The following is a 12,111-nucleotide window of genomic DNA, read 5'->3' as shown; positions in this document are numbered from 1 at the left end:
CATGCGGCCATGAAACAACGGACATGGGACACCTAGCGGCCATGAAACAACGGACATAGGACACCATGGGAGGCTATTATTTGAGGACACAATTATTTGGAATCAACATGACAGTGTGGACCTGGGACACAATGATACAAGGCTTGAGCACTCTCCCTCTAGCTACCCCAGCCCCACCTTTCTCACTCTCTCTTACACAAACAAACACACACACACACACACACACGAGCATTTTTCAAAGAATTTATTTTTGCGTGGCCAGCCGGATTTACAATGCGACAAATCGGAAGCCTCGTTTTGGCGCTAGACCTAACTTTTAAAATCTAAATAATAAACTCGCAGCTTGTTACACAAACATTCTTAAATCATAAAAGAATTCTTTTTCCATCAAGACAAGATCAGTACAATTCGAAAGTTTGAAAGTTTGAAAAAAGGGAGCCCGGAAGCAGGTCCCGAAAGTTTTTGTTTGTTTGTTTGCTTAACGCCCAGTCCACCACGAAGGGTAATATCAGGGCGGTGCTGCTTTGACATTTAACGTGCGCCACATACAAGACAGAAATCGCAACACAGGCTTCATGTCTCACCCAGTCACATTATTCTGACACCGGACCAACCCGTGTCCCGAAAGGTCGTGTATGCCCAAGCAGACAAACTTTCTGCGTAGAGCTTGCTTCTTTGAAGTCAACCGCCGCCGATAAGTTCGTGTGACTCGCAGTCGTTTGTTGCGTTTTATTGGAGATACAGCGAATCGCATTGAAGTCACAAACTGACGACTAAATTGTGAAAAAAAACGAAAGTGAATCACACGGGTCCAAGATGGCTCAAGGGTTAGATAAACCACGAAAACTGGTGTGTGGTGTACGCGAGCTAAATAGCCATCCAAACGAACTTTGTCATTAAATGCTATTAAAAGTGTGCTCCATGAGGTTAGAACTGCTTTTTTCATGAGAAGATTTAAATCGTTCTGTAAACCATTTGAGGCAGACTGGGCCTTTATTTTGTAGGATTTGCTGTAAATGTTTTCCGAGGACTTTTGCGACCTTTTAGACTAGTGTCAGCAGAAAACGGCGAGCTTAGATTTAATGTTGCACGTGTGTGTGGTCTCGATAGTGCTGAAGTTATACAAAATGTGACTTGCCAAAAAAGTCGATAGGCGTTCTAGCGGACACCAACCATTTTCAGGAAGTTTACAACTAAAGCGTTTTGCTCGTTATACGTAGGCTTTTGTGGGCACTTAGACGTTGTGGTGTTGTATCACTTCTATTATGGCGCTAACGCACGATCGAAACATGTTTACCCCAAAAGAAAGGTGTAGCTTCTGTTTCAGTGTAAGCTTCAAAGAAAACTGGAAAACGTATCAAGGAAAGCAATTTTCTTAAAATATTTTAACGGTCTGACAAAGGAAATGACACGGAAATCGTAGAGTTTCAAGCTTGCACAAAAGTTGGGAAGGTGACGGGGAACACCGTGAGAGGAGGGAAGGGGATGTTGTGTTGGTGGTGGTGGTTTAGTCTCACTGAGAAGAAGATATCAAGCAATAAGGAAAATGACAGCTCAAACAAAGAGAATGGCTCAAAACGGAGTTTGACCAAAGAAAAAAGGCTCTGAGTGTGTTTTCTGAAGAAAAATAATAGCTTACCGTTCTGAAAAAGAAATACAGATATTCAACGACAAATAGGCGGGGCGGGGAGGGGGGGGGGGTGGGGGAGTCGCTCTGAGTAGAAGATATCAACCAAAATAGAAAACAAGAAAATTGGTTGATTAAAATCAACATGGCCGAAGCAATGTTTTCATAAACTGAAGCAGTAGTGTACGGGCACATGTTGTATTTGGGTTACATGTGTTGCAGAGTATTTGAAAATACGTAGGCATAAAAACATGCAAAGAGTGATAAGTCCCTGTTGTGAATATAGTCAAGTGGATAAATTGATTAATTATGTATCACACTAGTTTTACTGCTACAGCAGTCCCTCTCATGAACGGACACCCTAGGGCCAGTGTACATACATTGCAGGTGACCAGTCACAGGAGAGGCCCTCCCCCCATCACACACACTCAGACACACTGACGGACTTCAAATTCCTGAGGATACAGGCACCCCATGAAAGCAGCCACGAACACACACTTTGCAAAAATATGAATTGAAAACCTACATGTCGTACTTTCTTTTTTTATGGCTTTATTGAATGCTTCAGGCAGTGACTTTTCCCTGTCCAGTTTCCTCTTTCGTCTCTCTTAGTCTTACCCCTCTCTTACCCACTCCCCCCCTCCCCCCCACCTTCCCCTCCCAGGCCACTCCCTTTACCCAGCCCGGACAGCACAAACTTCTAATCTGCAAGGCAGAGTACACATTTTCTAAAAGGAAGACTACTCCTCTTCAATTATATTCAGAGATCTTCCAGCTGTCTCCACCATAAGCCAAGTGGTCGAGTTACCCCACTTCTGACCCGAATCACCCCCCTCCTGCTGGGTACACGTGCACTCAAGTTAACACAAGACTGACACCTCTGCTTTGACCTGCGTGCCAGGAGTCGGATGAGAGAGAGAGAGAGAGAGAGAGAGAGAGAGAGAGAGAGAGAGAGAGAGAGAGAGAGAGAGAGAGAGAGAGAGAGAGAGAGAGAGAGAGAGTGAGGAGAGAGAACTCGAACTCGAACTCGAACTCAAAAACTTTATTACCGAGGGATGATAGCATTAGGTCCATATGGTCCTTTCTTACAGCTAGTCCCTACTATAATACACACATGAAACGAAGAACAAGTATGAAGAATAAAAAAATAAATCAAATAAAACACAATCATGTAGGGAAAAGTATAACAAACATTAGTGTGCTTGTGGAAGCATATTATACATTTTCTCTTTTACGCACCCTCACACACACTCGCACAAATTGTACACCGACTTATATAGTCGTTAGAGAGGTGCTTTCGGAGCTGTCTTTTAAAAGAAGATAATGACTGACATGACCTAATATTTACAGGTAGTGAATTCCAAAGGAACGCACCAGAATAAGAAAAACTAGTTTTAAACAAATCGATGCGGGCCTTGGCAAGGCAAGGTTATTTCGAGTTTGAATAATATGACGGAGATGATTTGAAGAGTTGTATAAGCTATGTTGGGGCGTCCTTAAAGACGACTTTATACATAAATGAACATTTATTATACAAAAGCTGCTTCTTTAAGCTTAACATCCCACTAGTTTTCATCTTTTCCTTTGTAGAAAGAGATGGACTGGGCAGAACTAGTTTAGCAGCTCTACGCTGGAGCGATTTCAGCTTCTTCAAGTGAACTTCACTACACCCGTCCCATACTATGGAAGCATAATCAATATGGGGTTTTATGTGGGCATTGTAAAATAGTTTTCTTGTGTCTAGATTAATAATGCTTTGTAACTTTGACAAAAGAAACAGGTTTTTAGACAAATTTTGCAGATTCCATTGCTGTGAGTCTGCCATTTGAGATTATTATCAACAGTAAGTCCCAGTAAACGGTGCTCAGATACTTGCTCAATGGAGTGCTCATTTAGGGACAGACTCAGAGTCATTTCTGAAAGTTGATGTTTTTGGCGAGTGCTGATTATCATAGACTTTGTTTTATCTGGATTAATAAGCATACGATTTGCAGAACACCACTCCGAAACATCGTTTAGGCTCTGTTGCAATTTGTCTTGAATTTGTGCAGGGCTTTTCCCTGTTGCATGTAAGGTAGTATCATCTGCTAACATATGACACTCAACAGATTCAGACTGTAGGTACAGGGGCAAATCATTTATATACATGCAAAATAATACAGGTCCCAAAACAGACCCCTGTGGCACTCCACATTTCACAGTGCCCTGAGAAGAGTACGTATCGTGTACGTATACAGATTGAACCCTCTCTCTAAGATAAGCAACCAAAAAAAGCGACAGTGCTAGAATTTTTCAAATAACATTTTAATTTCTTTAGAAGGATCTCATGATCCACGAGGTCAAAAGCTTTTTTTAGGTCCAAGAAAACATCCCCAGAAATGTCTAACCTATTAATGGATGAGTACCATGAATCAGTTAATCTGGCAAGGGCAGTATTACATGAATGTTGAGAGCGAAAACCAGACTGAAGTTGATGCAAAAGGTTGTGGTCCTCCAAATAAGTAACCAGATGTTTCTGAACATGCCTTTCAAGAGGCTTAGATAATACAGATAACAAAGATATAGGTCTAAAATCATTTAAGTCTTGAGAACCTTTTTTCTTTGGCAAAGGTATAACTTTCGCTTTTTTAAATTCTTTTGGAAAAAAATGTTGTTGAATACATAAATTGTAAACATAAGTCAGCGACTCTACTATATAAGGAGTAGACAATTTTAATAATTTATTATTTATTTCATCAAGTCCGGAAGATTTTTTATTTTCTAACCGTGCTATGTACTGGCCAACTTCATGGATGGCCATTATCGGAATAACAAACACATCCGTATTTCCTAATTTTTCATCACAGAACATCTGCAAGCGTTTACAACAGGAATGTGGTTCTGTACCTGTAGATTTTGAGTGAGAATCTACCAGTGATTCAGCAACGGACAAAAAATAATCGTTAAAATCGTTGGCCTCTATATTCTGAGGAATACTATTATTTTTTTAAGAGTTGCCTTTTAAAAACGTGTATAGGGCGCGCCTGACTTTTGAAACGTCTTTGCTGTTACCCACAAGTTTATTAAAATATGATCGCTTCGCGTTTCTCACAAGATTCTTTACTCTGTTTCGCGCTTTTTTATAATCTTCAAATAATTTGTTTGTCTTTAACTGGTCGCGATACACCATCGCCAGAGAGAGAGAGAGAGACACACACACACACACACACACACACACACACACACACACACACACACACACACACACACACACACACACACACACACACACACACACAGACAGAGACATACATGGAAAGACAGAGGCGGAGAGACTCAGAGCAAAGAGTGTATCCCTACGGTCCGTAGGGATACACTCTTTGCTCAGAGGGAGACACAGACAAAGACATACATACAGAGAGAGAGAGAGAGACAGAGAAAGAGAGAGACAGAGACAAACAGACAGACAGAGTGACTCGAGACGGAGAAACAGATAAATGAACACCGGGTGAGAGAAAATGACTCGAGAGACTGAGAGGGAGAGCGCATGAGATCTCGAGACTGAGAGAAAAAGATTGAGAGAGAGACAGATACACACACAGACACGAAGGCAGAGCGAGGCGGAGAGAGTTGCATGGAGTGTACGTGACAGACAGTGTGTGTTGCTATAAACAGACAGACGAGGTGCAGCTCATTTCCGAAACAGCGCAATTGGGACAACAGTGACTTGATACTGTTTGAATTCCAAAAAAGCGCAGCTCATTTCCGGAACAGCACATATAACAAAGTTGGTTTCAACAACTGATCTCGTGAGAACGGTAACAAACGACTCATGTCACCTCTCCGAACGCATTGCAATAGATGTCCACTCCTTTGCGGCCATCAATGACAGCCCCTACAAAGGGAACGGCTCAAAACATGTTTAGGGATTTAGACCAATGAGAAATTGCACTGAATGTGTTTTCTGAAGAGGATGACAGCTAAGAGTTCTGGAAATGAAATAAAGCGATTCGAGATTCAGCAACAAAAAAATGGGTGGGGGGGGGGGGGGGGGGGTGGAGGCTATAGGGGGAATAAAGGGTGGTAATGTAACCGTTCCATTAGAGAAATAACGATGTCCCGGGGCTGAGTGCAAAGAGGTGGTGATCAGTCGGAGCGAGGCTTTGTGGCAAGGAAGGGATGAAGTATACGCTTGGCGCCACCCTTGCGCAGAAACAACATTGCAGCTGGCTTTGTTTGTAAAGGTAACACTGCGAGAGAGACAAGTATAAGATGGAGAATTTTTTGGCTGGATCTGCGCATTTAGAGGTGTCCATTTCCAACTTCATTTTGATAGAAAACCAAGGCATTCCCGGGGCTAGAGCCGTACTTCCCATTACACGAAGACCTCAAGTATAGCTGTAATTTCCATTAAGAGATCTTCAAGTATATGCAGCTGCATCGAATCCTACCTCAAGTATTTTAGTGAGTGTTTTGTTCTGTCTGTATTTAAATGTTCCAATCACTGACCTTTCTTGTGTGTGTGTGTGTGTGTGTGTGTGTGTGTGTGTGTGTGTGTGTGTGTGTGTGTGTGTGTGTGAGTGTGTGTGTGTGTGTATGGGTGTGGGTGTGTGTGTGCGTGTGTTGTGTGTGTGTGTGTGTGTGTGTGTGTTTGGAACTTTAGCAGTCGACGTGTTTCAGATATTTTTATTTTTATTTTGCGGCTGCATTGTTTCCAAACTACAAGAAAGCATATGTTTTGAATGTTCAATCGCTTAACCTTTATTTTTGCAGTCATAGCCACATGTTGTAGGAGCTAACATGGACGCAAAAGCTCTCACGGGATCCTGATTTTATTGTTTTAAAAGTGACAAGCACATGCAGAACAGTTTTCCTTTTGTTGATTTGAAGGACGCATTTTGTCTAGCTTCTCGGCGCTTCCTGCAATCTTTGATGAATGGTGTTTTCGATTGCAAAAGTCACAACCGGTGTATGTTTTCTTAAAACAGCAATGCCAAATATGGAAGTTTCTGTGAACCAAACAGCTTTTCCATTTGTCAATTAAAAAACAGTTTAGAAAATTATTAAAAAAATAAAAAGCAAACACTTCTTTATTTTCTTCACATGTCTTTGGATAATTGGAACGACGTGTTAAATATTAACAACTTCAAACACCAAACATTTGATCATAGATAAAACGAAAGATTCACACATGTGAAGTTCCATTTGTCTAAGATTAAACGCTCCAATAACTGTCCCTTATTTTTGTTTTTATTAATTCTTGATTTTTTTTTAACATTTGCACCCAACCAGTTTCGGATTTAAATCTGACGTGTGAACTTGACATTCTTGAAAGATTCAGCTGCTTAAACAATGTTATTGCTTTACTCTGCCGTGTGTCCACCAGGGTATGGCCAAGCGGACAGTACTACACTTGCGGCTTGACCCGGACAAGCTGGGCGCCTCAGCACAGGGTATCGTGGGACTGGCGCAGGGCTGTAAAGAATACGCGTGTCAGGTGGAGGGACAGAAACGACGAGAAGAGCGATGTAGCAGTAAGTATGATGTCTAGACTATTTTATTAACTGTCATTTTGTAATTAAAATTATAAGCTTTAGGTGAATTTAATTTTTTGTTTTATCTGTTAATTTAAGATTGAATTTGACATCGGATTAGTGATATTTAAAATCTCAACAGAGTATAGGGTGTTACAAAGGACTTGCGTCTACAACAAGAACAGTATATGTGTGTGCATGACCTCTTTAAACACAACAGAGTGGGGAGTCACGAGTTATATAGAGTCTGGTGCTGACATTCTTGGCCCTATACTCATTGTTGTCGTCGTCCTGCGCCTCCTCTTTCTCTTCTTCTTCTTCTTCATCTTCTTTCTTCTTCCTCTACCCATTGAGTATCGGCACTACTGTTCTAAATGGGCAAATATTACAGCTGCACAGCGGGTTCGGGGTACAGCAATTTACTCTATGGGTAACTTTAGTGTCGCTGTCAATAAACCTCTACATATCAGAGCAGGAGTGAGCGACTGTCGGAGAAAGTAGTTATGCTGAGTTGTCAGAAAAAAATTAAAAGGACAATCACATAATGTCTTTAACCATGTTTCATACACAGTAGAGTGGGGTCCTGATTTGGCCTATATGGTCCGCTGGACCCAAAAAGCAACAGATATCACATCATATCATATCATACACAGTAGAGTAATCATTGATACCACCGCCTCCTCCTCCTTCTCCTCCTCCTTATTCTTCTTCATCTCCTCATCTTCTTCTTCTATTCCTCCTCCTCCTTCGTCTCCTTCATTTCGTCCTTCTTCTGTTGGCCTTTTGAACCGTGTCACTAATACAGGACACTGTCTGCCCTGCACTGGTCAGCAGGTCAGGGGAAATTTGGTATTGCTTTTCAAGTCACGTACTGGACACTATCCGTTTGATCAAATTAAGTTATTTGCAGCTAGATCGGTGTCTGTAAGTACAGTTCTCTTGCTAGCCTGCGGGCGTCTGTCTCTCTGTGACTCTTGTGATAATTGGATTGGTAGGGAAAAAATGTCAGTTTACTGTACATTGTCATCATTTTCACAAGTTTTCATTCACAAGCACCTGGGAAATAAATCTCATGTTCCCCGGGGAATAAATCCCCGGTTACCATAGTTGCAGGAAGCCCTATTACATGGATAACCAAAAGCAAACCCAATAGAAACGCTCGAGGATTCTTCGGCTCTTTTCATTGGCGTTTCCCCAGACCTAAACAGACGACACTGCTTCGCCAAGTTCCAAATACGAACTGGCAAACTGGCAAATGTAAACAAAAAACAAAACTACCTCATCAAAGGTCATACATTTATGCTTTATCGCAAACAAATGAAACCTATCGATATGTTTTATCTTCTCACAAAGTCATGGAGTGCGTGTATCTCTGTTTGGAGAGAACGTCAAGTTTAAGTCAAACCAATTGACCCCTGACACACACATTTTGACCCGTGCACAAGACGTTGTATCGATAAACTAAGCGCAAATAAAAAAATAATAATAAAAAAAGCAAAGAACATAGCAACAAGAAATGAAGACATCTGACAAAGCCGAGCAAGCAGAATGACAAGTCTAATGAAAAACAGAGAGGCAATGAGAAACAAGATCGCGATTATCTTTCCTTCGCGGCACGACGCAAATCGTTTGTGTCCTTTGACCCAATTCGTGCAGTGCTGCACGATGCAAATCTTCTGTGACCTTTGACTCAACGTAGCTTCAATATTCGATTACTAATATTTACCACTGAAAACCGAGTCGTGGAATACCGAGAGGGGCAGGGTGGTAGGGCGATGGTGAAATGTAATGAAGAGACACGTGTAGCAATAAGAGATAACCGATTCTGCAATAACACAAACAAGAACAAAAAACCCAACACTGACCTATATGAATATTTAATCAATAATATGATCGTCTGCGTTGCAGGTCTGCAAGTGAAGGGTTGGGGGGGGGGGGGGTAACTTGATCATTTATTTGTGTGTGTCAGTGTTTGTGTTCATGGACTGATTGTGAGGGAGGGGGGGGTGGGGTGAGGTGTGTTTCAGGTTTTGGTGTGGGTATGAAACGAGCAAAACAATACCCACACCACAAAATCTTGGAGGCAAAAAACACTCGCCGTCGCATCATTTTGTCCGCACAAAATTATATGCACCAACAACCGGAAAGAAAGGTGACAATGGAAAAAGACTCATCTTTGCTTCCTGCGATTCCTTGCCCCCGACTCGAACGTCGCACGATAATCCACATAACAGATCTGTTGTGAGATGGTCAACGCTGACTGTGCAAGCAAATCACCTCGTTTGAAATACGACAATCCCATCGCTGGAATGCAACATGTGGGCACTATCGTTTCAAAGGCGCTTACTGTTGGTTTCACACACCACTCTGTAGTCGGAACCTACAGAACTTCGCATCCTCAAACCTGACATACTTGTCTCAACATTATAAACTCAAATCACACACAGTAAGTTGCTTTCGCACGCCAGCTTTGAACAACGTGCTGGGGCCCCGAACATGCATTATAATAACAGAACTCGCGTTTCAAACCATGGCTCCCTGTGTTGAGTTTTCACTTAATGTTGAACCACCAAAATGATGACAAAAACGATGTTTGATGGTTTGTTGCCAGACCAGCTTTTTTGTCTGTCCTCGGGGGGCATATCGACTTTTGTTTCATATTTATTGACCGCGGCCTTCGGCCTTGGTCAATAAATATGAAACAAAAGACGATATGCTCCCCCTCGGACCGACAAAAAAGCTGGTCTGTCAACAACCCATCAAACATCTTATAATGTCTCAGAAGATTTCAGGGTCGGCTGGTCAAAAGAACAAATGCCTGCGAGTAGTACAGTTCTGTCGTTAGCATGTTTGCTTTTCTCCTTTGTGACGATATAGCTGTGATGGAAACATTTATGTTTACGTTAACTCACAAAGGCAGGTCATCCGGTAAAAAAAAACAAAAAAAACCGTCTGTTTTTGAGACGTGAAGTACGTGTATGCTCGTGGTGGTGGTGGTAGTTTTTGTTGTTGTCGTTGTTGTTCACGGGGGCGCAAGGTTTTATTTCAGTTTATCACATGGGGCCCTCTTGGGGGTTGGGGATGAGGAATATGATCAACATATATAGCAGTTACAACAACAACAGTTATCCCAACCCTTCCCATACCACCGGTCCTATAATAATGTGACAGGGGAGGCTACCGCTCCTTTCACAGCAGACTCTGCACCCGAGTTGTTGGCCTTTAAGTCAACACCGGTGGATTGTGGAATTCTGTTTGTGATGGGGTCTGGTGGTTTCCGATTGTCTGTATTTTCATGGAAACCTTCGGGTTTGCATAACAGTTTTTATAGGGCTAAGAAATTAGCCCTAACATTTTCAATCCTGTTTGATTGCACTTCGCCTCCCGAGGTGATCGTAGTGTTACGGCACTCGGTTACAATAACAAAAAAAGGTTAAAGTGCTGGCGACTTACACCCAGGGTCCATCGTGTAAAGTCTTTAACTGGGCGAAGTCGACTACGCCAAATCTATTTGGCGAAGCTGGCCGTACGGAGGTTTAAGGCGGTCCTTCATTCAGCCCAAAGTCGACTTCGTGAAGACTTCGCGAAATCTTTTTACCGAAAACTCAGTACTAAAGCTGCGTGCCGCCAGCTTTGCGTAGTCGACTTCGCCCAGTTGAGGACAGTTAAGCACTGAGTTTTCGGAGAAAAAATACACCACTTTGGGAAGTCTTCGCGAAGTCGACTTCGGACTTCGGGCTTTACCGTAAACTGATGCAGATGTGTCTTTTTCGGCCTCAGATATGATGTTTGACTGCTAACAGGCTGTCTTGAATATATCGGGATGTCTGGCAGACAATTACCGAAGATCCATCCACACCGCGGAGAGCAGCAGACAAGACATCGATCAGCTATTGTGTGCCGATAGATTAATCATAAACTCAAATCACGACTCAGAGATTCGGTAGATATTACTGGTGTTCTCCCCTTCCCCTTTCCGATCACCGGTTCATCCGTGTGTGGAATTTCGTTTAGATTTAGTCACATTTTTGACGGCTAACAAATGCCTTCAAAAAACGCCATTTTTGAGATAAGGTGGTGGCCAAGGACCTATGACGTCATACCCAAAGATTGCTCAAATCCAATAAACCCATTTTTGAGCAGAAGAAAGGCAGATCTCCAAATAAACATAAGTTTCTGACCGAAAAACTGCTGTTTACCATCTGGCCTATTCCAATGAAAAGATATCATTAACTTTGTGTTCATTGTACATTTGATCGGAAATTACGTCATCCGCAAATAGAGGTGTTTCCACTCGTCAAAAATCTAGTACCCCATATCACTGAGTATGGTAAATAATAATAACAGGTGTAATTTCATGCCTTTTGTCATAGCGACAAAGAAGGGAATGCCCCGGACATAAGAGAATGTTTTAACCGTCACCGACTTTTTCCAGTTAAATTAGAATTTACTCTAAAGGAGTAATGTTAAATAAGTTTAAAACTAAATCCTTCGAAACACGTACATCAGCCATAGAAAGCTCATGGTAGTGTCCCTTTCAAAAACAACGGTACATTGTTTAAAATACTAATGTTTAAACCGCCATTCACTCAGTTATTTTTAAACCTAAAAGAAAGTAGCGTTTACAATCCAAGCTGTGCTGAAGCTCAGACCGAACGCTGAGTGTGAATTCTAAATTTTGTCTCTGACCAACAGAAGAAAATGTTTGCAATGCAAGCATGTAAAATTCAACCTTTCTGAGGTGATGCAGCATATTCATTTGGTGTACTTTGCATAATTGCATTTGAATTCTGACGAAAATCGAACGCGTTCGTAGGCTGCACTATGTTTGTAATGAGAGCAAAAGTTGGACAGTTTTTGTTGTTAAAGCCCCAGTCTGCCTCAAATGGTTTACAGAACGATTTAATCTTCTCACGAAAAAAGCAGTTATAACCTTATAGAACATACTTGCAATAGCATTTAATAGCGTTA

General features: G+C 41.8%; 1 protein-coding gene across 1 annotated transcript in view; it reads left to right on the top strand.

The window, feature by feature from the left end:
* The window catches only part of LOC138959446 (uncharacterized), a 55,563-nt gene that overhangs the window by 23,714 nt on the left and 19,738 nt on the right, over positions 1-12,111 (top strand). The window contains exon 3 of the mRNA XM_070330946.1: positions 6,993-7,140. Coding sequence (XP_070187047.1) covers positions 6,993-7,140 — 148 coding nt within the window. The remainder of the gene's footprint in view (positions 1-6,992; positions 7,141-12,111) is intronic.

This window comes from Littorina saxatilis, linkage group LG2 (assembly GCF_037325665.1).
Source record: "Littorina saxatilis isolate snail1 linkage group LG2, US_GU_Lsax_2.0, whole genome shotgun sequence".
Classification (NCBI taxonomy): domain Eukaryota; kingdom Metazoa; phylum Mollusca; class Gastropoda; order Littorinimorpha; family Littorinidae; genus Littorina; species Littorina saxatilis.
Note: the sequence above shows the minus strand (reverse complement) of the source record. Positions and strands in the feature narration are given on the sequence as shown.